The sequence below is a fragment of the Drosophila mauritiana genome, chromosome 2L (assembly GCF_004382145.1).
Source record: "Drosophila mauritiana strain mau12 chromosome 2L, ASM438214v1, whole genome shotgun sequence".
Taxonomy (NCBI): domain Eukaryota; kingdom Metazoa; phylum Arthropoda; class Insecta; order Diptera; family Drosophilidae; genus Drosophila; species Drosophila mauritiana.
Window position 1 is genome coordinate 14,875,071 of NC_046667.1, and position 26,388 is coordinate 14,901,458.

Sequence of the window (26,388 nt, forward strand, 5' to 3'; positions counted from 1 at the left end):
TTGATGGAAAATACGTACGAGTTTCCCCCGCTTTGCAAAAATGCACCGCTGGGAATCATGAAAAAAAAAAGAGTTATTGGCCCAAAGAGATGGCGATTGGAGAATTCGATTAAAAATTGTAACCAGTGCATTTCGATAGAGTTGATTGGGATCGAGAACCAATTAAGTTTTTTCGAAACTAAAGCTATCAGCCAAAGCAATAAAAGTCAAGTGAGTGAGTTTGAATAATGCTGTGTTCTCCGTATTATTCATATTATTATGAGTGTGATATTTATCACCAGCTTGCACCACACACTGTCACCAGCTTATGATGAAGTGAACGCCATAGGAGCGTTATACATTATACACATGTAAAGCGGAATATGTTAAACCACTCCAGCTGTTTGACACTTTATGATGGGTACATGTAATGCAGAATATATTAATCGACGCTCAGGTGTTGCTGATAAACCGATAAACAACAAACGGGCGTAATTATTGTGGGGGCAATCAGCGCAAGTTTTATTATTATATTATATTTTATAGTCGATTTGTTTGTCGGACCTAGCCGAAATCGTGGTTTGTTTACGGAATACATGGATAGACGGGGTGTCACTCTTATCGGGCGTACAGCTGAATAAATATTGAATACACAATGAACTACATATATTATGAAATTTGGTTGTGTATGCGCTAGAAGAACTCTACTTCTCGGGCACATTGCACTGCTGGCAGCTCTCCATTTGGGCGGTATAGTCCTCGATCTGGATGGTGGTCTCAAAGAAGTTGTAGCGCAAATGAACCGCCGATGTGGCCGCATCCAGGATCCTCTTAGGATTCGCATTTTCAGCTGTTCGGCGGAGAGAAGAGCAGAGAGGGCAAACGATTAGACGATTAGGTAGTATAAGGAGGATAACACTAATGGGTACCAAACTCCGTTGCTCTCGCACTCCGCTGGCTCTATCAAAATTGTCCACGCTTAAAAAGCCATTTCAAAAATAATTAAGCTAATTGCTCACTGTCTGCCCATGGACATGGGCTATGAAACAGTGCCAGCGGGGGGGACGCAGCTTAAAACAACAACAAATCCATTGGGATAATTACCCTCGATGCCCAAAAGCGCGACCCCAACGAACTCCCCCCACCCAGTCGGACAAACACATGCATCAGGGCAAAGGGCACCCAACGACCTTTCTGGTCTGATTCGGTTCGGTTTGGTCTGGTCTGGTCTAGCCTGGCCTGGTCTGTTTTGTGCTGTGGTGCTGTTTTGCTCGGAAAAGGCCGACGGCCTGGGGGCAGCTACTTACCAATGGCCAAATGTGCAGATAGCGCCACTTTATTAATGCTCAGCGCCCAGATGCGCAAATTGTGCACCCGCTCAACGCCCTCGATGCCTTGGAAAATCTGCAGCACCTCGGCATAGTGCATATAGTTGGGAGTCCCCTCCATGAGCACCTGCGGGGAAAAATGGCAAACATGGAGCAGTGTTTACAAGCAATCTGATAAATCCGCTTAAGGTACTGGGCATTTATGTGATTTTAAAATCGCGAAAGGAGTATAAAAGTATGTTAAATTTGAAACTATATATGCAAGAGAAATCAAAGAAATTAAAGAAAAACCATTTAAACTCACCAGCAGGGCATCCTTCATGATCGTGAACGTGGTGAAGAGCACAATGATGGAGAACACAAACGTGCAAATGGGATCAACGATGGAGTACTCTGGCCAAAAGTAAATCACGCCGGCGGCGACAAACACTCCCACGCTCTGGATGACATCGCCAATCACATGGATGAGGGCTGCCCGGACATTCATGTTGACGGCCTCGCGTCCAACCGGTCCGCCGTGATGATGTGATCCGGGTGCCGTTTCGGCCAGAACGGCTGCAATTTCCAAATCCAGTGTGGGATCGACCAACTTGGTATTTTGGTACGAGAACGTCGGCAGCCCGCCGCCAGGCAATTCGGCATCCTCGGGCGCGTAGGCCACGCCGCCCTCAATCCGCTGGCTGGGCGAATCGGAGCATGGTGTGGATGTGGCCTGCACATGGGATGGGTTCTTCTTCTTTGACTTCTTGGAACCGCCATGGCTGTGACCATGCCCACCGCCCAGGCCATGCGAATGGCCATGCTGCAGCTGAACGCCCATGCTAACCGAGTTTGGGGAGAGAAATTGGAAACGTTATCACAAATATTTAATATGCTTGAAAATGTTGCAAGCTATTTTGTGCCGGTCCTGTGCCACCACCAAACCATTCCCGTGCTCCACCGAAAAACCATACCAGTTGGGGGCACGTTAGCCTGGCCACAGTATGAAAACAAAAACGCACCCAAAATGTTCGTTTTTTTTTTGTTTTTGGTCTGTGTGTGTTGCTCTGGCTGACAAAAGGGGGTGTGGGTTTTGGCAACGGTATGCGGGAAACGCTTTTGCATTGTTTGGCATTTTATTTCAGCATTTTAATGCACCAACAACAGTCGCACCGCACAGTCAAACAAACACACTCAGGTCATGGACAGTGGAGCCGAGTGGTCGAAGTAGTCCTCAAATGGAATTAAACTGCAGGAAGCCAAATCTTTTTTATGAAATTTAAAGCGGTAGTTGTCAGTGCTAGCAGGAACAGGAATGTTGTGCGGAATTCGAGAGCATATCTCGATTTCGAATCATAGAAATTTTGATAATCCCTTGAAATTTAAAAGAGCCAAGTGCATATAGAGCAGAAGATGGGCAAGTATTTTCGAAATTATTTAGTATAACGTACATAAAGCTAAAATATTTTAGGATTTCCTCAGCCAATTTATAAAAATATACATAACACTAAATTGCAAGTCTTCTTTTAGCTTTTCTATTTCAGCGCCCATATATTTGCGAAACCCTTTAACTAGACTTTATAGGTTGCGCAGTCATTTCCATAAATCAATTACACTTTTCTTTTCAAAATAAATAATTTTAAGCACTGTACAGTGTGCACTCCGGCGCAGCAGCAGCAGTACCGTGCCCCCTCCCTTTGGTGGATGCACCATCCCTGAATTCAGAGCCCTGCTTTCAGGGTTCATCGTTCACCGTTCACTGTTGAATGCTGAATGTTGACTGTTTTGCCGCTCTGTGTACCGGAAGGTGTGTGCGAGTCCTGTGCGAGGGATCCTCCGAGCCGACCAGCCAAACTAACCGCTCCTGTCCAATGATTCCGACCCCGGCCGCCGGCCCATCTGGGGCTGCTCCAGTTCAGTACGTCCGGACACATTGCCGCATGCAAATACAAATGTATTGTCGAAAATGGCAACCGGCTGACCAGAGCATTCTCCCCAATCCCCAAACCCCGGTTTTTTCGCAACCTCTCCAACCGCCCCTCCTCCTGCGCCCATTTCACGGCATGGATCGGCAGTTAATAGCTCGGCACATTGACTTTTTATTCATTTTAAATGCTCCGACATTGCAGATTTATGGCTTTTCTATTTGGGGAAAAAGGCCATGGTCGACCAACCGACCGACCGACATGCCAACGGACCGGGCTCTCTCTGTCCATCGCCGCCGGCTGCACTTAGCCGGCTTTTTGGGGAAACAATGCAGTGCCGGGGCATCAATAAATAAACTGGCATAAATTACGCACAACCATTGGCAGGAGCAAACACAAAGCACAAAGTGAGCAGCCACGTAGCGGAACGGAACCATCTAGCCGTTCTTATAGACCAGGCCAAGTACCCGACTCGCTCGCAGTGGGAAGTTCTGCTGGGAAATCGATTGGCGGCTAATTGACGTACTCAATTGATGACTCAAAGACATTCTGTTGGTCTTAAAAGGAGTTTACGCCGAGCGATAAAATGTTGCTGGCACTGAATACAAAGGGGCGTAACATAATTATAGCTACATTTATTTTACACATTAAATATATTTAATGCTTGATTAGTTCTAACCCAAACTACTCTAAAATTTTGCTAAAATTTATAGCGCCTGTCTTTGGAACTCCACTAGCCCAATAAAACATAAGACCTCGGTGTAAAGTGCGCGTTAAGGTTGCGATGAGCGAAATAAACGTGTTCCGTTGTCGTTTCATCCTGGTCGTGGTTCCTTGTGCTCCGCTACTCGGCTCCTTGGACCGACAGCTTAACGAGCTGCTCATCCGGGTGACAGACCAAACTGAGACCAGGATCACGGCAGACTAGGACCAGAGCACCCCACATGCCTCGAGACATCCTTAGTGGCTGCAAAATCCTGGCAACAGTCACATACGCGACCAAAGCTAAAGCCCTAGCCGAGCCAAGGCGAGCTGAGTCAAGATATGCGCTAATATTTATGTTCCTGTCAATTAAATCAGGACGTGGCATATACGCCACACACAGAGCGGAGCCGTTTCCCCTTGGTCCTTGGGCACTCTGCTGGGTCGCAGGACCTCGCTTCCAGCTACCAGCTCCCGATTGCCAGACTTATCCGAGTCCTGGTGTTGTCATGGCTGCTGCTGTCGTTTGTTGGCCACTAACGAGGCGAGTAAAGATGCCGCAAAATCAAGGGGAAATGCTTCATTGCGCGCTACAAATTACAGCGCCACAGTTGGAACAACAATGCCGGGTTGACGGAGGAGCATGGGCAGCCAGGAGGGGCACGGAGCTTGGTGCCTCTCCTGATGGCCGGGGAATGTCGCTCGCATTGGCATTTTTTGCGCTCGAGGACACACAGCGCAGGAGGGGATCGGTGGTGGAGGTGGAACCAGGGGCAGAGTGGCCGGGGTAATGCCTCGGCAATCGGATGTTCAAAGTCGAAAAGCGTATGTGCTCCGCATGGAATCCCTGGCGCCACCATGGACCGCCATCACTGACCGCGTGGCCACGCTGGTTAGGGGACCAAAATAGTAGAAGGTAGGGTCCTAACAATGTGAGCTTTTTTTGGGACTACAGAGTGGTGTTCAGCAAAACTCAGAAAAAAGTGGCTTTGATGCCTTCTGCCTCTCATAAATTCATTTGTTACTAATATTTTTCGTACCAAGGATTTTTAGGTTTTCTACCATATTTTAGATAATAATTTCGATTTTTGGAGTATTGATTAGGGGATTTCAATCTTAGGATTGAACATAAAAATATTTATGGGTACTTTTAGGTGTTATGAACTAGGTGCTTCCAGCGAATAAGCTGATTTGGCACCACTGCTACCTGAATCTGGAGCTAGATGTGGAGCTCTGAACAATTTATTTAGTGCCCATCAACGCGACGCCCCACACGAAACGGCAGAGGAAGTGTTTGCTCCTTCTTCATCACCGTTTATATTTATTTTCTCCTTGTGTTTCTTCTGGCGTCTCCTATATTTTTCCCCGTTTTTTGTTTCTTTGCTGTTTGACAAATTATGGCCACATTTGGCCTGGTAACTTCTTCGAACCGAGCTGGCTGGGCCATCACAGCGTGGTCTTAAGAAATTGAAAATGAAATTGAGTTGTCAGGCTAACAAGCTTTTGGCCAGCTTCGGTCTCAAGTGGCTGCCCGGAATAGGAAAGCGGAGGACCGAAGACCAGACCAGGCTCAATGTTCACATGGTGAACACTAAACACAAGCAAGGAGCAAAAATATATCAAGTGGAAGAAGCGAATTCATAAGAGAAATTATACGACAGATAGGAGTTGCAACAGAAGCTGAATCATTTTTAGGGTATTTAAAACTTTTGCTATACTAACTAGTAGTTAGTAACTACTTCATATTTAGATAAATTACAACGAGAAGAGTTTTCCACTGAAACGTAAGTATCTTGTATAGTTTTGACTTAAATTGCATTTGCCACAAAAACGGACTCTGTATCAAATTTATTTGATTGCTTTAAGGAAATTTGGCTGTGCATTCATCCATCTGTCCTAACTGCCATTCCCACGGCTAAGCGCCTTCATCTCCACACGCTGGTTGTAATTGCTTTAGCACCTCGCTGCCCCAGCACTTCCCGCCGCCTTTCTCGCCAGAATAAACCTCTCATATTTCACTGGCATTTGCTCTCGCTAATGTCCCACTTGCAGTTTAAGGTCAGGCACAGTGGAAACTCTTTATAAGGAATTTTCTTGATCTAATACGCTTTTCAATTCCAACCACTATATTAAGTTGTTTGTTGCTAGGTCATTGTACTTAAGGTTGATTTATGTAACTATTTTAACTATTATTTTAATCGTATATTTAGAATTCAAAAGAACTAGCACAGGAACACAATACTGGTCATCCAGAAAGTATGCTATGTTTTTTCAGCAACTTCATTATTACAACTACTATGGTAACATATTGTGGAAAAGAATGCTATGAGGATCGAAGCTAAGTTTCATTGTACTTTGGCGATTTCACTCTCTCTTCTAACATTTCTCGTTCTGTTTCTCCATTTTCCCCGCTTTTGGCCTTAATGGGCGTTTTAACGATGTGAAGTCGACGGACGTCGTTGCCGCCACTCAAAAATTAACCCAACAACAACACAGAAAGCGAATCCGGAAAATTCAGTGCGTGTGTGTGTGTCTGTGTATGCGGATGTGGGTGTGTGTGTGGCGTTTTCCAGCTATTTTCGGCATTGTGCTAATTGAACTAAAAACTGGCAAAAATAAAATCCAGAGAGCTCTCAACAACTAAATGAAACTAAGTAAAAAGCCTTCAATAACAACGAGAGCAAACGGGACTGAAAATAGTTAAAACTTGCAGCTAACTCGTTTGCCCGAACGCATAACGGCAAAAGGTGGCCATTTAATTTCGTTGTTCGAACACAGGTCCAAGGTACACCGGAAAAAATGCGTATCAACTTCAAAGTTTATTAAAATTCTTTCCCGCAGAATTCAATTGCTGAATAGAGGAGTGAAATAAGGAAACTAAAATATACTTTTCCGATGTATACGAATAGGAGTATGCTTCAGCATTGACTTGACTTAACTTCCTACTTTTATGGCAGCATACACAGATGGCCTTCGCCACGCCCCTCGTCCACCGCCCATCTCCACAAAGTCCGGCCATCTTCTACGTCTTCTTCTTGGACAAATCTGTAAGCCAGGAGAGTTGCTGCTGCTGCACGTTTTTCACAATCAATTCACGTAATCAAACAATTCAAGTGGCAAACACTGAAAATGCCAACGTCAACTGGAAAATTTTTGCGCTACCGCCCAACTAGCGGCAACAAAAACAAAAGCAACAACAGCTGCAGCAACACTCGTGCAGGAAAATAGGTGAGCTGAGGTGGGCGTGGCACAGAGGCGCTCAGTGGGCGGTGGGTGGAGTAGGGGGCCACACACACGTTAGTGTGAGCTCGGCATTGAACGTTGCGATTTATGCGCCAAAAACTATGCTTCGACAGCCACATGAATGAGCATCAATGGGGAAAGGGGCTGGCATAGGAGCGGGGCGTGGCAGACAAGGGGAAAGGAGGAGGCAGATCCTTGCAGGTTTTGCACTTGGCGAAATCAAAACAAGCGGGGCGATTAGTAATTCATTAGGCGAACTGGAAATGCCCTTCCAAAACCCAAAGTAACTTAAATTCACTAACACATTTAATCTCAAATGAAGGTTTAAATAGTGAATATTTTTAGGCTATAAAAGAAATGGCAGCTTGATTTGTATCTCGCTTAAATATATATATATTCTTTCTTTAAACAAATATAACATAATAACTTCCCAAACTCTGTTAAGCCCAATATATTTTTAAAGCTTTCTAATAATAACAAATCCAATCTTCAATTACATTGGCTTAACTGACTCGGGAAGCGTTTAACAACAAAAAAAATCAATTGAAAAATCACAATTAAATTAAGTATAACGTTAAACTTTTCGGGCCTCGATATATTTTTAGCTCGCCAAAGTGAAAAGAAATCCAATGGCCGAGGGGCTCCCCATTGGCCGCCGTTTGGAGCATTATCGAAACCATCTTCGATGGCACGTTACCCCATCCCGCCTAGAGAATTTTCCACCTTTGGGGCTGGAAAACACAAACACCAGCAAACTCCTCGTCGCCGCCGCCTTTTGGCTTTTGTTGACGCAGAAGGAAAAGTACAAAAAAGAATCAAATAAGAAACGAAAAAAATACGGTAAAAATAGAACGAGAAGAAATTCTAAACTTGCGGAAAAAGTTGTCGCTAAAATGTGGAGAAAGTTGCGGCAACAACTGGCGGATACGTAAGGGAATGCCATCCAGGAATCGAGCAGTTGGCCTGGGATCGGGTGGCATTTGGAGTGTGCACCATGTTGACCCATTTGGTGCCTCATGCCCGGGACAAGTTGATTGCGGCAATTGCAATTGGAAAACTGCCCAGGGGAAAACAGGGGAAAACTTTGCCGCCGCACGGATGGACCAAAGAGGACAGGTCGGACTGTCCGCCAGCAATCAAAGATCTGCATATCAGGATGAATACGACTGTACTTACATGACATTCACCAATATGGCCAGGCCGGATGTGATCAGCATGATCTTCGCATTCACCTCGTAGTCGCCGCTGATGAGTCGTCCGATGGCCAGCCAGACGAGGATGCCCGTGATGACCCAGATCATGAAGACGGAGGCCATGGCGCCAATAACCTCAGCGCGATACCAGCCGAAGGACATCCTGTCAAAGATAAGAGCGAGTGGAGCTTAATTAATGTGGGAGCACAGGTGAAGATAATGAGGCAGCGAATGGAGACGAGCAAAAAATTTCCACTTGCCACCCGATAAGGATGGCAAAACTTTGTTACTTTGGCGATGGCGACAACTTTGCCAACTAGCAAACTATTATATGCAAACAATAATTGCACTTTATGTGTTCTCGATGGCTTTAATAGTTGTGCCACTTTATCTTACTTTTTTATATACATTTCATAGTTTGAAACTTTTAGTTTCACATATTCATATTTGATATTTTGTTGAACCAAGCCAATTATAGTTTGAGCTAAAATTGAGCTGTTTAATATTTTATTTCCTCATTAACAAATTGGTGACAATTGGCATGCTCTTAAAATTTAGATTCTTCAAAAAAACCGCTTTCAGAAAATAATATCCTTTTAGAAGCCTTAAGGAGAAGGGGGAGGTGAAAGGACAAACTTATCGGTCACAAGCGAAACATAAATTGCTGATGACATAAAGAGAGGTCACTGTGGGCAAGTTGGAAATTAACACGACTTGATAAATGTGACCAAAATTCGTCAAATGCCATTTTAATTTGTGTTCGCTTAGGGGCGCGGCTGCTCCCCCAAATGATAACATTTCGCCGGGCAGGAGTGTGTTCCAGGATTTCCCTAATGTAATGAGCGTTTTGCATGTGCGCCCACCCCCCTCCCTCCATCGCTCTGCTTATTTTTCATGTAGTTTTTTATAGCTTATTTTTCGTTTTTTGGTTGGGTCAAAGTCAACACCTGAACGGCAGCGGCGGCGGTGACCAAGTCGAGGGTCGTTCAATTAAAGCCCAACCTAGACGAGAAAACAAGCCAAGCCACATCAGAACGAGCCAGGAACAGGACCAAAACCAGGACCAACCGGTAACCGACAGGTGGAAGTGGGAGGAGCGACCACTCTCGTTATAAAATTGAAATAATGGCAAAAGGCAACAATTTTGCCAGCCTGCTAACTAATGCGATGCCAGAAGGCAGCAGGCAGCTACAGCAACGAATGTCTCGCTATAATAATACAATTTAATTTCCAGCAAACATCCGTCGTATCCTCACTCCTGGAGCCATAGCTAGCAAACCCTACAGAAACCACCCAAAAAACACCCAGCCGTGTCAATGTATGGCGTAGCTCTCTATACGTGTATATACAAATACCTCTGTATATACAAATTTATATATATATATATATACGCTAGTTGGGGCCTTGCAGTTGGCGTTGCAAGTGCAGCCATTTGCTTAATGACCGCCTGCTGCTGGCGGCCACCCCCTCGTCCGACCGACGGCCCGCCGGTCCTTAGGTCCTTTCTATCCCCAACGGAGGAGCAGCAACATCGCTACCTCAATGGTGGTTCCGGCACACTGGGACCGGGTGCGATAATTAAAAGAAAGTAGCCAAAACACTTAATTGGGATTAGCGATAATGAAATACGGTAGTGTGTTATGCCAAACTAACTTTTTGGCAGCCAACAAAGTCAGATATATAGGGAAAATGAAATTAAAAGGAAAGTATATTAAGGATAGTAATTATGTAACTTTAATATCTAAATAAATGATGCTACATCATAGCAAAAATAGCAGTTTGAAATCAGTAGTTATGAGATCATTTTGGATTATTAACTTAACTTCATAAAGAAATATTTGCAAAATCGGTTACTTAACTTTGGCCAATTTAGTTGCAACATTCCTAATTAACCACTGCTAATTGATTTACTCGAAGAAATTTGGCACTTATCAAACTATGTCATTACAGAAATCCTATGCTACTGCAAATTTGCATCATTCATTATCATGGAGGAATATACCGCAGGTATTAATTGAATTATTCCACTGTACCGTGCTTAGTTTTACCTAGCTTTTGCATTTCGTTTTCTGCGTTTGCCTTTGCAATTGTGCAAATGTGTTTTGTTTTGATAAATTAGGCTTGTCAACTCGGCAACGGCAGCCAGAGCGCCAAAATGGGTGGTGCGGTGGGCGCAGGAGCCCCCAAAATAGGGAGGAAGGCTGCGAACCGCACTGAAACCAAAACCAGCCAGAGGACCAGGCCCAAAGAGAGAGGCATTCAGCCAGCTCGAGACTGGGACTGCTGCAACATGCAGCAGCAACAGCAAAAGCAGCAGCAACAGCAGCAGCAGCAACAGCAACATGCAGCATGCAGGAGCAACTGGAACAGAAACAGAAACAGAAGCAACATCAACGCACAGGAGACGACGAAGATGGAGGCTCTGAGTCCGGGAGTCTGATGGCAGGAGCGAAATTTACAAAATTACCATGCAACACGCTTGAAATTGCAAAAGTTTTTCATTATTCACTTTGTGGCTGCAGTCGAGTCGTCGAGTGAGTGAGATTTTTGCATGAATGAGCAGAACGTGCCGTTTGCCTCCCTCCTTCTAGTTCAGCCCAAGATGGATGCCGTATGGGGAAGGGGCGTGCGGCGAGGGGAACTCTGAGAGGGGGGGGTCGGATGTTGGGGCGGAGACAAAGGAGTGCTCCCAAAGACCAATTGAAAAATGTGCAACGGCCAAATGTACAGTGCGCAGCAGCAACAGCACCAACCAGTGATGCCAAAAGCCATTTGAAAAACTAAACGTCATTTCAAAAAAATGTCATCGTTATCCAAAAACATTCGCAGGAATAGATTTGGAATCTCCAAAAGTTAAGAAGAAGTTAAATTTACAGAAGAATCACGAAAATGAATTAAAACACTATGTTTTTTAAGAACTTTCACAATAAGATCATAGAAAAAGCTCCAAAATGCAAGCAACTTGTGACTTTCGTCCCTTAAAATTTACATATGCACTTATTTATTTCGTTATAATGCTGACTAAATAAGAGATATAACTTGAATGTTATAACTTGAATGTTACTGCTAAATATAAAATTTGGACAACACTGTGAGCAATTGCAACACAGGGGCCGCAGACGCAAGAGGAAGGCACTGAAAATTTGGAAACAGGCTTTTCGCCTAATTAGACGATGGCGAATGGGAAATGCAGGCAGCAGCAGCCAAGGATATGGAGGATGGCCAAGTCGAGCGACAGAAATTATGGTGGAGAGCAGCCTTATAAGAGGGGAATATAAATTGCAGGGCAATGCAGATACACTCGTTATAAGGGGAATCCTCTCCAGAAGTGTTTTGCGAAGAAATTTTATATTCAAGGCTTGCAAATAGAATGATTTGTCAGCTTTCTATCCTTTTTTTGTCTTGGAAGCTACAGATAATTGATTAAGCTTTAAGAATGATGAATATTCTAAAATATAAAAAATTATAATCCAAAGATTAATCGATTCTTAATTGTATTAAATATATTAAATATATTAAATATATTAAATATATTAAATATATTAAATATATTTCTCTCGCTCTTATTATTTCAATATATTCTTAAAGTCTTCTCAAAAAGGTCAAACAACATTCCAGTGAAGGATATTTAAGGAATAGCTTTACGTTATTTCCGAGAGCAGAATCCCAAGGACCCGGTGATAAAGGAGGACGCAGACGAGCCATGCCAAAGGAGTTGGCAGCAGATAGTGAGCAAAAGAAATGCGAAAAAGATTGAAACTTTACGTTTTATTGATTTCCCTCTACCCGGCAAACGACTTTTGGCAGTGTCTACATTCCGGAGGGCAGTACTTACCGCTGCGTAGATGGGCGTCCGGCAATCCAGATGGCAAACAACGAGATCATAAAACTGGCGAAATCGGTTAGCAAATGAGCGGCGTCTGTTGCGATGGCCAGGCTGTTCGATAGGACGCCACCTGTTCGGGGTCGCGGGAGAAAGTAAATAAATGCGCAAAAAATTAACTCGACATTCAGTGGGGCTTGTGGATGCTGATTGGGGGGATTACCCCCAAAACGGCTGCCGTGTGACAATACCCCCGGCCTCAGACGGAAAACATTAAAAGGGTGGAGAGCTGGAGCCCTTTCTCTCTATTTCCCATTATCGCAGCAACAATTTCGATTTGAAAGCGAAAGAAAAAAAGAGTGCAAAACGCAAAGCAAGGGGCGCAGAAATGAAATCCTTTCCTGGCAACTGGGAATTGGTAGCCGCCTAGTCGTGGTCCTCAGTCCCGGTCCTTTGTCCTTTTCCCAGCGAACATTGTAGGTAATTGCAAAACGATTAACGACAACAGCCGTCGAAGCTCCGACGACATCGTCGCCACTCGAAAATTAAATGTTTATTGTATAACCAACCCCGGTGCCGTCATAAATGGAGGAGGGTTGATGGCAGACAGTAAGCCCTTCCGGTCGCCATATTGTTGCACATCCGGTCCTCAGTTTTTAATCGTCTCGTCGTCGTCCTCTCGTCGTGTCCTTTTCCCGTATCCCTATTCCTCGCTGCCCACATTGTTTGACTTTGCCTTATTTCTTTCGCTTTTCACTTTATTCGTTTTGTTTATTTGTTGGCTCAGATTCTCAGAGGTGAGTAAAATTAGTTTGAGAATTGAGAGGCAGACGGAAAAGAAATATTTCAAAAAGAAATTGAAGGAGGAAAGAGTCCTTTGTGGAGTCGTTCAATTGGTAGCTCCAATGGCGCATGTAGCCCATTTTATATATATACTAACTCTACTTACCAACGATTTCGGCAATCATAAAAACCAGACACAAAATGCTCGCAATGATCAGTTTTCGGCGAGCCTTCACATCCACGCCCTCGCTGCGGGCACGATGGCAATGATCCCGGACTGAAATCAAAAAAATATAGGAATTAAATTTATGAATGATAAAATATAGAAAAAAATCTTGAACACGATCCACATTTTATATTTGAGTGCAATGAACAAAGGTTTTGCTTTATATGGATTTTGTGTTCGGAATATTTTACATATTAGCAAAAAATTTCGTATACAAAATTCTTGATATGATATTACGACCTATTAAAAATAAATGTAGTATTTATACTTAATCCCTGGTTTTAATATGCTAGTTTATTATTTTTTTAGGTAGAAGATACTATTGTAGAATTAAAACTTTTGCATAAGTGCCTCTCCCTGTTTGTTTTAAACATTTGTCGCCTGCTTTCATGCTCCGCATTTATTCTTAATTGTTAATAAAAGGTCTTGCCCACATGCACCCCAATTGATGGCCTTTAAATAAATTTCGCGATATTCTTAAGCCCCGCCAAAGACTATAACCTCCTTTTTTCGCAAAAGTGGTAAATTAACAATGTGCCAGTGCACACTTGTATTCCCTGTGGGGAATGAGTTGGACGTCGCCCATCTGTTATGCCGCTGAGCATGCAATACATATTTACAAAACAGGCATTTAAATTTATTTAACATGGTACGTGAATAATGACCGCCGGCGGAGCTCCTACTGCTGCTCCTGATCCTGCTGCTGCTCCTTGCCAGCCACGCCCCTCCCATATGGATTCGGTATATGGCCCATTTCCGGAGGTTTCTGCGCTTGTTTTTTATGTTATTTTTCGTTCTTTTTCTCGCTTATTTTATTCTTTTTTTTATTTTTGGTTTTATTCATTTTGGGTGTCACTGACAGGCGAAAGTTGGTAGCTGCTAGTTGCTTGGCTCGGTTTGGTTCGCCAGTTGGCTGGCTGGTTGGTTGGTTGGTTGGTGGCTCTCGGTCGGCTAGGAGCAGTCTATTAAATACTTTATTGCATTTGTCGCAGCCGTATTTCATGCTTTGTCATTTCCGCTGCATTTTCTTTGCACTTGCTCCGGTCGCCACCCACTCCTCAACTTTTCCTCGCCAAGCTGCCTTTCATTGTCCGGAGCGGGAAAAGCTACAGGAGCTTCGTGCATGTGCATATGCTCCGCTGGCTGCTCGGCTGCTCGGCAAGTGGAAGCCATAGAGATGAGCCCGTGCAAGAGGAGTTCTCACCCAGATTTGCACTGTCAATTAAGCCTGGTGGTCAAGTGAGCATTGCAACTTTCATAGAAATCTTTAGAATAAGTCGTTCTTATGTTTTAAGTCACAAGGTGCATTCAATTCATTTAAATTATCCTAATTGACTTAATTAAAATTTTTAGTGCCAGTTAAATCATAAATATTGAAGGGTAATGTAAGTAATTACTTTGAATGACTATCAATTATTATTAATTTAAAATTATGTATCTCATTCATGAGTTATTTTTTTGTCTTCCGTGAGTGTCAACCCTCATGTGGAGCGCCTCATCTCTGACATGGTGGCTATGTGAGCGCGGTTTCTTCATTTGAATCCAGCACAAGGCCACCGACGCCTGGCCTGCGTCTGCTGGCAACCGCTTCCTGCTCCTCCGGCTGCTCCTGCTCCAGCGCCGGCACCTGCTCCCAGCGCCACCTCCTCATCGACCGCATCCTCCACATCCTCCATGTCCTTGCCCACACACTCGCACAATGGCAGTAACAATGCCGGCAGCGAAATTAAATTCCTGTGCATAACCAAGGCCCGGTACTCTGGAGGAGCAACTGCTACTGCAACTGCAACTGCAACTGCGATTGCGACGATTGTGGCACGTGAAAATTTCACCTATTAGACCCGCATCCAGTTTCGAGTTTTCAGGTTCAGGTTTCCCCCTCCGGTGGAGCAGCCAGTGCAGCCAGCTGATGCATAAGAATCGTCATACTTGCAATTTAAACAACTCCGATCCATCTGCATCTTTAATTGGTCGCCTTGGACCGTTCTGGTCTCGTTCCGTTCGCCTTGTTTGTTTGCGCAATGCGGAAAGTATGTTGGACTCCCGGGGAGCTGAGGTTAATGTTCTGGGATTCCGGGGGGAGGGGCTGCTGCAAGACGGTGGATATGGGCGCCACATTCACTGATGTGCTCTCTCTCATCTCCTTCTTCACATCCATATCTGGTTCTGCCATGGCAACAATTGTGCTCTGTACTTGTTCTTATAAATAATTAATGGAGGGCAGGGAGCAGGCATCGCCATCAGTTGGGGCAAGGGAATGGGAATGGGAATGCCAAGGTGCAGGCGCACAGGCATTAATTGGATAGAAATAAATACGCGTCAAAAGCCATTCCATTATTTGCAAATATCAATAACAATGGCTCGACAGGTGCCCAGAATCTACGCCAGCTGAGATCTAAAGATGATCCAATCCCTTGGCTTTGGAAACATGTCAGTCCCTTATATAATTGAGCACTTGTTACACGGAAAAAAATAAGAGCCTAGTATGCTGTATTAGTACAAATTGAAGCTCATATTAATAATGCCTTTCTTTTCCAGAGCTTTGAAAGTAAAATATTTCTTTCTTTTTTTAATTTAACTTTTTTACTTAAGCTGTTGAAATTCGTTTAAATTTTTTTAAATAACATGAGAGACATCAAGTGCTTTGTTTGCGCAATGAACACCTGTCTATATCCAATCATTATACAATCGAATGATATTAATGACTCATGAAACCAAATCAGATTTTACGGCTATCGAAGGCTCAGCATATTTGATTACGCGCTCATTATGTTGATTATAACTTCACATCTGATATATGTATATTTCCACGCCACATCATCTCCTGTCCTAATTAGCAAGTTACCATTGCTCTGGACCGCCGCGCTCCGCCTGAGCACATCCATAACCAGGAGTCCGGAGCACGCGGCGATAACAACGAGGGAAGACGTTCACTCGGGGGGACAATGGACACGGCGACCTATTCGAACTGCTTAGTATTCCAGCATTTGCGAATGGACCCATCTGGAGCGCGTTTTACAAACGACTAACTACGGCCAAAGCAAATCAATGCAGCTGCATCGAACTGCACTCGGCTAGTTGAGCTGTCTAATGGGAGTTACTAACTCAAGCCATGATTGAATGCATCGAGCGCCCCAAGACGATTGCATAATGTATTTATACAACTACGAGAATATATCGCTGTGTGTGGCAGTGTTGGATGGAGGCAGCTTTCAGTAGCGGATCCACCTCGTCTAGACGCCAGTTAATTTCATTTCGGGCCCAGCTCGTCTGCCAATAAATCGAATCATCGCCAAAAGAGCAGAAATAGCTAGCAATTCTTCCTGCGCCACTTGCGACTATCGCATACTTATTAAATGTAGTTTCTGTCAGTAAAATGGGCATAGATATTATATATGTAGTTGAACAGATGGCTGTTAACTGAAGTTATTGTATTGAGTGTTTTTAGAGGATGCAGTCGATCCTTACACCAAACCCTTTCCTACAGGGTATGAGATTAGTTTCAAAGCCGAGGTGCAGGAAATTAAAATATAAACTTGACACAGCCACGTCGATTTCTCGGTTTCTGACCCTATATGTATGAACTATATGTGAAGGCAATGAATGAAAAAAATGATCCAAACATTTATTTGGTCCATCGACGATGTCGTACGTAAATTATGGCGAGCGTTACACTGGCTCCTCCGGCGATTTATGACATATGGCCATAGTGGTGGGATGCGGTCTGCTCCCAGCAGCGGTGTGTCAGCAAAGAGCATAAATTTTGATTATGCCACAGATGCTGATGGGGGGAGTGGATTGGGTGGATTGGGCGGCGGCGGCGGATTGCTCTCCGGCTAGCCGGCCCAGTTTCCACCATAATTTGGTTTGCCAACCTCGAGAATCATCAGCTGATTGATGACACTGGGTGGGGAAGGGGGGTTCGGTGTATGTTTGGTGCATGGGCGAATAGTGGGCGCGTGGGCGGAAATAAAGCTTCGAGTAGGTGGTAAGTTGTTTGCTCACCATATTCGTGCAGCATTTCCAAGCGGCTTTTATCCAGCGAAGTTGCCGCATTCCTATATAGCCGGGCATCATTCATTTCCGACGATTTCCGTGCCGTCTGCCAATTAGCGAGCATTTACCCGATATTACAGCTCCTCAGTCACCCATACATTTGGGTCCGAACACGAGTAGATTGCAGCGAGTTTTTCGATTTTGCCCGAATAAAAAAATTAAGGAAAGCAAACAATCAACGATTCGCGCTTAGGAACAATCAAGCTTCGGGTACCATACAAAATGGGGCGGGGGGGAAAAACACACACGGAAAAATAACAATGTGAAAACTAATTTGGTTGATTTTCGTTGTTGTCGAATTTGATTTGTTTGCATTTGACTTTTAGTGCAAAGTGCCGCTGCCTGCTGCGTTTTCTTGATAATTTATGAATGACTGCAAATTGCTGCGAGGCAGTCCGACCTGATTGAAAGCGACACGAAAGTGCCCCGCCGTTTGTCACAGTCACCTTGCCACCGCTTTAAGCCCGCCCCTCAGCCCCTTTTCACCCCTTTTCATCCCCTTTTCAGGCCCTCTTAACCCCTTGTTGCCTCACTCACCTTCGACGTTGTTGGACCGCCCGTGTAAACAAAAAATTTGCGCAGGTGTTGAAGGCGTTGCCGGGTGATTGTTGTTGCCATTGCCAGCGACTCCGTTCGAACCTGGTTGTCCCTGCTCCATCAGGTGAAAGGATGGGGCCGTGCCATAGTTGCTCCGGCGCGTTCGTCCCGAGTCGCGTCTGCAGGAGAGGAAGATGGTTACTCCACGGAACACTCAAGATCACCCACATAAAAAGCACAAGAACATTATTCCAAGGGGTATATTAGATATATTTATATAAATATGTACAGAGTTAGGCTTTAATTGGTTGTAGAATCTGCACTGTACATCATAATATACATATATTTTATATAACTTTATACTGCAAATGCTAGTTTTAATCAAAATGTTCATATTTAGAAATAATCTTACAAGTGTGTATCCCAAAACGAGTTAGGAATGTGGTCTAAACAATATATTCCGCTTTCCCAACTAATTCTTTAATTAAAATGTGCCATTCGTTAGTTTTATTCTGCACAAGTTTCTATAGAAATGCACTTGTTTTCCACGGTAAACAAGTGAAAGACGCCCAAAAGAATGAGAAGTAAGTAAGTGCAGCCACAGCAGGAAAAGTTTTTCCGTGGCAGCTTCGACTGGAAAAACCCCGGCAGAGAATTAAAACGTAGCGTCGTTGCCGGTGCCAACAAAACACTGCGGCATTTAAGCAGACACAATGTACAGTGGGCCATTGACTGCCATAAGCCCCACCGAAGCCACCGTCCATCAGCAGGCAGTTGCCACTGTAATGAGCTTGATGCTTTGGAAAGCGAGGCGAAATGCACCGAAAAAGGGTTTTTTTGATAGGTGCTAAAATGAAAAGTGCTGCGAAAAATTCAATTTGAAGTTTTGTTACTTAACGCAAACTACGATGACTACTTAAAGGCCACGCCCACTCCGCCGACGCCGCCCTCATCAGCAGCACGTGTGTGTGCGTGTGATGTGCCCGTTGATAAGTTTCTCATGTTGCAGGGAAGTGTGTGTGTGTGTGTGTGCGTGGGGGGCGTGCGTTGGTGGGCGTGGGTGTGCCAGAGCAAGTGCGCGTAATTTTTACTACGGAAAGTGCAAATGGCGCTAAACTACTTGCTCTGCAACTTTCCAACGCAATTGCACAAAGGAAGAAAAAAATCAAAAAAAAAAAGAAAAAAAACTGGGGGCTGAAAAAAAAAACAGCAAGCAAAATACGTTAGCCGTCGCACTTTAAGCTTTCGATCCAACTTTTGGAGGCCTGTGCGCACCTAGAAAATCCCAAGACTCCGGGAACCCGACAGTTGTCACTGCTCCCACGCGGTCCGCTCTTACGCCTATTTAACAAATCAGCAGCTCATTTGGCGCTTTATGTTAATTCGGCCCAAAAGAGATTTTATTTTCGGCCAACTTTTTGCACTGCGCCAACTTTGGCCCAGGAAGTCAGGCGATAAACCGTTTTCCCAACATCCCATAACTTACTTGGCAATCGGTGTATCCTCGTTCCTGGACATTATTATTTCCGAATATTAACACACTTTATAATTTTTTAACAATAAAAGACACACTAACACCAGACGTTACAACACAAGAACGCACCGACAAGTGTTCCTTATAAGATCCCATATGCTCCACTGCTCCACAGAGGCTGTGAATGATAAGATGCGAGCAAATAGTAGATAACCGTGGTTATCTTAACTTACAACTTTCAGATCGGCGAGAGCCGAGTGCAATGCAAGTGTTTGTACTTAGAGGGGGTGAGGAGGGGTGGATCAGTCTAGAAGGTAAAGTAAAGCAGAAACAAAACACTCAAAAAAATAATGTCTGGAACATTGTCTCGCAATAAGCAAAAAATATATGTACGTATGAAACATAATATTATTATAAAATATTATATTTTTAAAGCGGATTAATATAATAATGACAAATATAATATACATGTAAATATTATTAATAAAAACAAACAAATTTAAACCAAATTTAAGTAATAACATCTTGAAATAAACTTTTGATATAGTGCTTGATGAACTATTAAATAATGAATTATTATTATCAACAATTGTCATTTTCACACAACAAATCTGATCTTAAGTTGCTATATTTTTTTAGTGAAATATAGTATGGCATTTTAAATGTTGTGCCAACATTTTTCTACGTGCAATCTCAAACGAAAAGAGGAAGAAAGATGCCCATTCTTATCAGGAGGTATGATATGTCAAGTGTGAATATAGCACACGGACCGTTCAATGATGGTAACGTGCGGTGAGACAACCAACGGGATAAGTTTGCTTTTAAGAGAAGGTTTATCCAGCCGGCAGATAAGAATGTGAATGGGAAAAACACTCGCCAGAATTTTTGAATCTTGCGCTTATCGTAGGGCTGCCAGATAGCTCAAAACAGTTTGTCGTTGGTATTTAAAAAGTAGTCCTGGCTTTACAAATACAGGTAAACATTGTGGGTGAAATGTTAATAAAATAACGAAGTTCAAAAGCTACAAACTCGTTTTTCTAATTCTAAAGGCATACGAAAATTATAAATATATATTTTAAGCTACGTTTTTAAACTCTGATAAGCATAAAGATCATAAGAGAAGAAGAGCCTAAAGATTTGAAAGTAACAATATAGTAACAATATTTTGCGCAGGGTATATGATAAGATAAGATTTATTTCATTATTTCAAGTACAGGGTTGATAACTTTCTTAATTCATTGGCTTTGGCAAATGCATAATATGGGTTAGAATATTCTTGAAATACCACCCCCAAGAATAACGGTAACTGGCAAGTGCCATCCCTAAGCGATAGGTCCGTTACGACTGGCACATCGCTGGCACGAGTGGCGATGTTTTAAAAAATCAATATGAAGGCCACAACGTGCGGGAGTTCGTGAAAGTTTAGCTAGCGTTATTAGTCAATGATGTCGGGGCGTTGTGCACTCGAATTGATAGCCGATAATTCGCCCGGACTGCCGCCGCGGCAGTGACCAGATAGATGGCCATGGCCAACTGAACGGAAGGAGTGCGCGAGACCAGAAAAAAGCGAGCCACAAGCACCAAGCAGCCACCAAGTGATGGCCTCCTCCACATCCTCTGCGCGTGGGAACAACAAAGCAGCCACCACCAACACCACCACAGCCACCGCTCCCGTCTCCACCGCCTCGTCGGCTGCCGTTTCCGGTTCCGGTGCCACCTCCGCGGCTGCTAATGCCTCCGCTCCGCCAGCTGTGACCCTAAGCGAGCTGATTGGCCAGCAGCTTAAGCACCTGAACGCTGATGAGCTGCTGCACAAGGACGAGCTGCAACTGCTCCTGCTCATAACGCCTGTGCAACGACAGAAACTGAGCCGCAATCTGGAGGATGGCGATCTGGAGGCCAGCACCTCGGCGGCGCCACTTTCGCGTCCCGAAAATGGCGAGGAGGATGACGACCTGATTGGGGCGGTGGGCGGACTGGGTATTTCGTCCCCGACTACGACCAAGGAGCCGGTGCTGGATTTTAGGTGAACATAACGATGGGGCCACTAGTCCATAAAAGCACAAACCTTAACCTAATCGCTTCCACTAACTAACAAGATTTGTCAAAACGATGTCGATATTGTCATTCCAAAAAAGCAACCTTAGTGGTTATCTAATATCCTAAAATAGGTAGAAAGTTTAAAAACAAATAGCATATTCACATTGTACAGTGATTATACCCATTATGTGTAAAGAAATAGGGTATATTGGATTCGGAGAAAAGTATGTAACAGGACAATGATTCGTTTCTGGCTCTTTTCAGTATTCATGTTCATGATCAGATTCACTAGCCATGTCGATCCAGACATGTCCGTCCGTCTGTCCAGCTGGGTAACGGGTATCTGATAGTCGAGGGTATCCATTATTTTTATTTTTTTTTTTTGCTTGTGAATATATTAGATTTTGGTATGAACTTGAAATTTAAAAGAACCTGACAAAAAGCATACTTTTTCATACATGTGTATAAGTATAAATATAAATCCTTTTTTTAGGTATTTAATATTACATTCATTTTTTTAGTTTCGCATGTCACCCTCGAACAATATGCAAAGCAAATTAAAAACGCGTGGTGCTTTTTCAACCAGTGGCCTAATGTTGGTTAGGCCAAGCTATTATGCAAATCCATAATTACCCCATGAAATTAATATAATTTGTGGGAGTTGATTTTGCACCCTTGCACATTGTGCTTCGTTTTAGATTGAATGACCCGATTTTTTTAAAATGTATCTTAAAAATTATATTTAATTTATTAATCTGAAATCGTTATATAGGTTTAGAAAAATGTGCAATTTGAAATTCACATTTATGTCATTTCATATGGTTCATATGCCCCTTCATTTGTTGCTAGCACTTTTTACCACTTTGTAAAAACGGCCCAGTATAGTCGGTTGCATGCATTCGTACGTTTAGGTTAAGAAGCATTGTTTGCTGTCGAACTCGGTATTTGGGTCACTTCGTTTTGACATTTGCCGTGAATAATTAACCATGCCACCCTTTTGCCAACCGCACAGGCCACACGTACTCAAATGGTTTCAACATCTGCGCCACCAAACGGGCCACTTCAAGTCGGAGGAGGAGTCTCGTCGTCTGCGGGAGGCTGGTAACGATTCGTACCGCAAGGAGCGGCATCCGCTCAAGGCCAGCGATCTCTTCACGGAGGCCATATTCCTGGCCCCCGCCCGGAACACGCTGGCAGCCGCCCTGGCCCACGCCAATCGCTCCCTGGTCCTCTTTGATTGCGGTCTATATGCGGTAAGAAATCCAGTAATATATGTTGTAAAGATATATATTATAATCTTGATAGGAATCCTACGACGACTGCCTGTGCGCCCTGGATCTGGGCTATCCGGAGGAGTACTTGCCATTGATTAAGCTGCGCCAAGCCGCCTGTGCCTTAAAACTGCGTAACTTTGCGCTCTGCGAGGAGCATCTGCACGAGCTCCTGCACATTGAACTGAACCAGGTGTTCGAAGCGAGGACCCATGAGCTCTGGCACCAGTGCGAGGTGCTCAAGGTGGAGCGCTTCGAAATGGCCGTTCAGACGGGCGATGATCTGGATACCAACGATTCGAAAGCCTTTGAAATGTGAGTTCGAATGTTCCATGTGGATAATGCCTAATAGGTTGTATATGTTTTATAGAGCCTGGTTGGACAACTCCTCGTCGCTGCACACAACCAGGGCGGTGGCCAAGAACGCGCTCATCTTCGAATCGGAAGCGGTGGCCATGGTGCCCAGTGGCAATTGCCGGGTGTGCGACAACTGCGGGATCACTCAGTTCATACCATTTCCCTGCATTTACTGCTCCAACCGCCTAGTGGTCTATTGTTCCCGACAGTGCCGCTTCAAGCATGCGGCGATTCATGCGGTGGAGTGCTTTGGCCACCAGATCGAGCTGTTCGAGTCCTTTGGCGAGGTTTTCGGAATGCCGCGACTCCTGCAGCTGGCCTTCAGGATGCTGATCACAGGACTGCCGGAACTCTTGGGCCATTGCCGAAAGAAACCGACGCTCAGCAAGCTTTGGTCGGCCATCAATGGGGGATTGCAGGAGCGCCAGGATATCGCCTATAGCGCTGTGCTGCGTTTGGAGCGTTTGAAGGAGGAGCGACCCACGGACACGGTGATCGCATTGGCCCTTGCCGCACACATCCTGTCCATTTACCTGAGCAAGTGCACTACGTTTTTCGACCAGCTGGAGAAGAGTCTGCCTACGGCCTCTCGGATGTCGAGTGCTGAATGGGAGCTGCTATGTGCCGCTCTACTCATGCGTCACATTGGCCAGCTGCGCCACAGATCGTTCACTGCCTGCCGATCCTTCGTCCTGCCCGCTGATCCGCACGTCTTCTCGTCACTCAACGAATTCCAGCTATGGGCCGCACCCATGCGCCTGCAGGAGGGCCATCTCCATCTGCTGGCCGGCGAGGTGGCTGTCGTGTCGTACTCCGTCTACCCGGATACACTGAACTTGTGCCGCCACAGTTGTTCTTCAACGATATGCGCCAAGTTCTCCGGCCGCAAGGTGACCGCGTTGGCCCTTTTGGATCTGCCGGCGGGCTCCGGCATCTACAACTGCTTCGCCGGAGGCAACTTTCAGCAATTGCCCCGGGAGGAGCGCACCAAACAGCTCCTGGAGAGCGGCATCAGGTGCCACTGCAACGCCTGCCAGTTAACGCACTCGGATGATCAGTTCGTAAGTTGGGACACCATTCTTCTTTGATTAATGGCTTGCATGTTCTGATTTATCTTTATTGATGCATTAAATATTTAAATATTTATCATCCTCTAGCATAAGTTCCATCGCTACCGTTGTGATAACCCAAACTGTATGGAGATCTTCACACCCAACGCCCTGCCCCATGCTCCAAGTCTGCGTTGGTGGCTGTCCGAGGAGTACACCCAGCCGGAGTTCAATGGCGCCGACCTGATCATGTGTCCGCATTGCGGCGAGTACCAGAAACTGGAGTGGTTCTGGGCCTTCACCACGTCGCTCATCGATTGCGAACTCATCGAGGAGAGGTGCAAACTGTACGCGGCCATCGAGCGCGCCGAGAACCAACTGATGGATCTGCACGAGTGCAAGGTGGCTCTGGCCAGGCTGCTTCTGGAGCAGTGCCTCATGGTGCATCGCGGTAAGTGCTCGGAAATGGAGAGCTTTGGCATTTATATATGATTTTTGATCATCACCAGCTCACGTTTCCCTCTTGGTTGCGCACCTTTTCCGCTTCTCAATCCAACATTTCATTAAATTTATTCAGATTATCCATTAATCTGTCTAATAGTCTAAATCCAGTTCAGAAAGTTTTCTACCTCTGGAATAAGCTATAAAGTAGATATATATTCAAAAGAAAAACTGGTTCTTAAAAGGATTATATTAGTTTTTTAATGACAACTTTATTTATTGAAATTTCGCAATCATGTACCCCATATATTTTCTGCTAGTCCTCTTCTCCTGGATCCTGGTAAACTATCTCTTTTGATCTCTCTCTTTCTCTGTCTGCTCCTCCTACCTCTAACAACTGCGCCAACCAAAAGAGGGGGCCACAGTCCTGGACGACTGGGAGTTCAACAAACTGGGCTCCATCCTGCGATCCGTGCTGCCCAGCGTGATGGCCCAGTACGGCGGACAGTCGATCGAGTACGTGAAGTACTTCTCCTACTTCTGGGATGTGATGGCGTTGAGCAACTACAAGTGCAACGATCGGGAGCTGATGCAAATGCTAAATGCTTTGGAGTTCATAGCCGACGAGTTCAAGGATATATTCATCAACTACTACGAGGATTATATTGCGCCCAAATTTGCTGAAGAGTCCTATGGCAGTGTCGTAGATACGCAAGTTTAGATGAGAGCCCCAAACAAAATGAAGCGAGCAAAGTTAAATAAACTTAGATAATATATTTTACTCAGTAGCGAAAAGAAAAGAAAACACCCACACAGATTCTAGGAAAATTCTATTGTTGACCCATACAAAACATAATTGCATATATACTTTGTGCTATTATTCAAAAAAATGGTGCTGAGATATTAAATTGTACGAAACGAATGTTACATTCATTTAGGTAATTAAGTCAAGGCAAATAGCGTGCGAGAGAAATCAAAACGATCATATTAGTAGAGAGTCATATCATGCACACATTATGTTCATATCACACCTAGGAAATGATTAATTACTGATTAACTGATTGATTATATAGCAAATGACTTTTTCATTTAGCATTGCGAGCAATATTTATGAATTAACATACATAGCTACAAGGGCCAAACTTAGCGATGGTTCACTGTACTCTCATCGATTTTCGCGCTCTTCAAAATTTAGTTAAATGCCCCACATTCGAAACTTTGGATCTCGTTGAGCTGTACAGTGACCACTGCCTAAATGGAATAACCTAATCGGTAGATTATAGGCCGGGGCAAATCTAAGTGTAAGCATTAATTTAGCTTCTGAGAAGCTTCTACCTAAGCGTAGCCACTGATCTCGATTGTTTGCCACGAACACGACAAATTGTTTTATCCACCACAGAGAAAAAACCCCTTACTCAATCACTTACATACATATGTATTTGCTTGCCATCGGGCAGCCTGACTGTAAGCTTTTAATGCTTAAAAATCAGATAGGAATCAAACGCAATCACTGCAGAAACAGAAAAGCAAAAACCAAGAATAAAAAACCAAAAATGTAAAATGAAAAACGAAAAACCAACAAGACAACAAATGAACAATTTAAATTAACGAATATTCGAATTATATGAACAAACAAGTGTTTTTTCAAACCTCGCCTTAATTTTTTAAAGTGTTTTGAAATACGGTAACGATAGCGGAGATAACGAGTTTCGATCTCGAATCGAAAACGAAAACAAATACAAAACCAAAAACAAAAACACGCACTGATAAAGCATAGGCCAGGCAAAATTCACACCGACACGCCCACACACACACACACACAATCAGACACGCGAATCTATATAAATAAATAAATACAAATTACAAACAAGATACTCAAACAACTTCTAGCAGCTATAAACAAATGCAATAAATTCTTTTTAACAACAAATGAAAACTTTGTTTTAATATGGGTTAATGGCTATTTCTTTGTAAACCCATCG

At 44.1% G+C, this 26,388-nt stretch overlaps 2 protein-coding genes across 4 annotated transcripts; one reads left to right on the forward strand and one right to left on the reverse strand.

The window, feature by feature from the left end:
• Nucleotides 1-486: 486 nt before the first annotated feature.
• Nucleotides 487-19,420, reverse strand: LOC117150315 (zinc transporter 2). 2 transcript variants are annotated; one of them, XM_033317146.1, is made up of 8 exons: nucleotides 19,261-19,420; nucleotides 17,775-17,953; nucleotides 13,122-13,232; nucleotides 12,185-12,305; nucleotides 8,333-8,512; nucleotides 1,612-2,128; nucleotides 1,287-1,434; nucleotides 487-829 (listed from the first exon to the last, which is right to left on the reverse strand). In XM_033317146.1, exons 1-8 carry the CDS (start codon nucleotides 19,290-19,292, stop codon nucleotides 684-686), a joined length of 1,434 nt encoding a protein of 477 aa, XP_033173037.1. In that variant the 5' UTR covers nucleotides 19,293-19,420; the 3' UTR covers nucleotides 487-683. The 2 variants fall into 2 exon arrangements, with proteins under 2 accessions (XP_033173037.1, XP_033173038.1); XM_033317147.1 differs by lacking the exons at nucleotides 17,775-17,953; nucleotides 19,261-19,420 and adding an exon at nucleotides 17,187-17,532.
• A 1,203-nt stretch (nucleotides 19,421-20,623) lies between these two features.
• On the forward strand, nucleotides 20,624-26,325 carry LOC117150380. Of its 2 annotated transcripts, none has more exons than XM_033317243.1 (6): nucleotides 20,624-21,274; nucleotides 22,301-22,541; nucleotides 22,594-22,874; nucleotides 22,930-23,977; nucleotides 24,074-24,416; nucleotides 24,475-24,554. In XM_033317243.1, exons 1-6 carry the CDS (start codon nucleotides 20,847-20,849, stop codon nucleotides 24,552-24,554), a joined length of 2,421 nt encoding a protein of 806 aa, XP_033173134.1. In that variant the 5' UTR covers nucleotides 20,624-20,846. The 2 variants fall into 2 exon arrangements, with proteins under 2 accessions (XP_033173134.1, XP_033173133.1); XM_033317242.1 differs by lacking the exon at nucleotides 24,475-24,554 and adding an exon at nucleotides 24,820-26,325 and having other exon boundaries at nucleotides 20,625-21,274.
• Nucleotides 26,326-26,388: the final 63 nt, after the last annotated feature.

Bases quoted from the DNA above. Each gene is read 5' to 3' on its own strand.
- LOC117150315 (XM_033317146.1), bottom strand. From the start codon at position 19,292: ATGTCCAGGAACGAGGATACACCGATTGCCAA. The intron at 17,954-19,260 runs GTAAGTTATGGG...CCTCTCCTGCAG, and splicing joins GAGGATACACCGATTGCCAA to ACGCGACTCGGGACGAACGC. The intron at 12,306-13,121 runs GTAAGTAGAGTT...GACCCCGAACAG, and splicing joins TATGATTGCCGAAATCGTTG to GTGGCGTCCTATCGAACAGC.
- LOC117150380 (XM_033317242.1), top strand. From the start codon at position 20,847: ATGGCCTCCTCCACATCCTCTGCGCGTGGGAACAACAAAGCAGCCACC. The intron at 21,275-22,300 runs GTGAACATAACG...CCAACCGCACAG, and splicing joins GAGCCGGTGCTGGATTTTAG to GCCACACGTACTCAAATGGT. The intron at 22,542-22,593 runs GTAAGAAATCCA...TAATCTTGATAG, and splicing joins TTGATTGCGGTCTATATGCG to GAATCCTACGACGACTGCCT.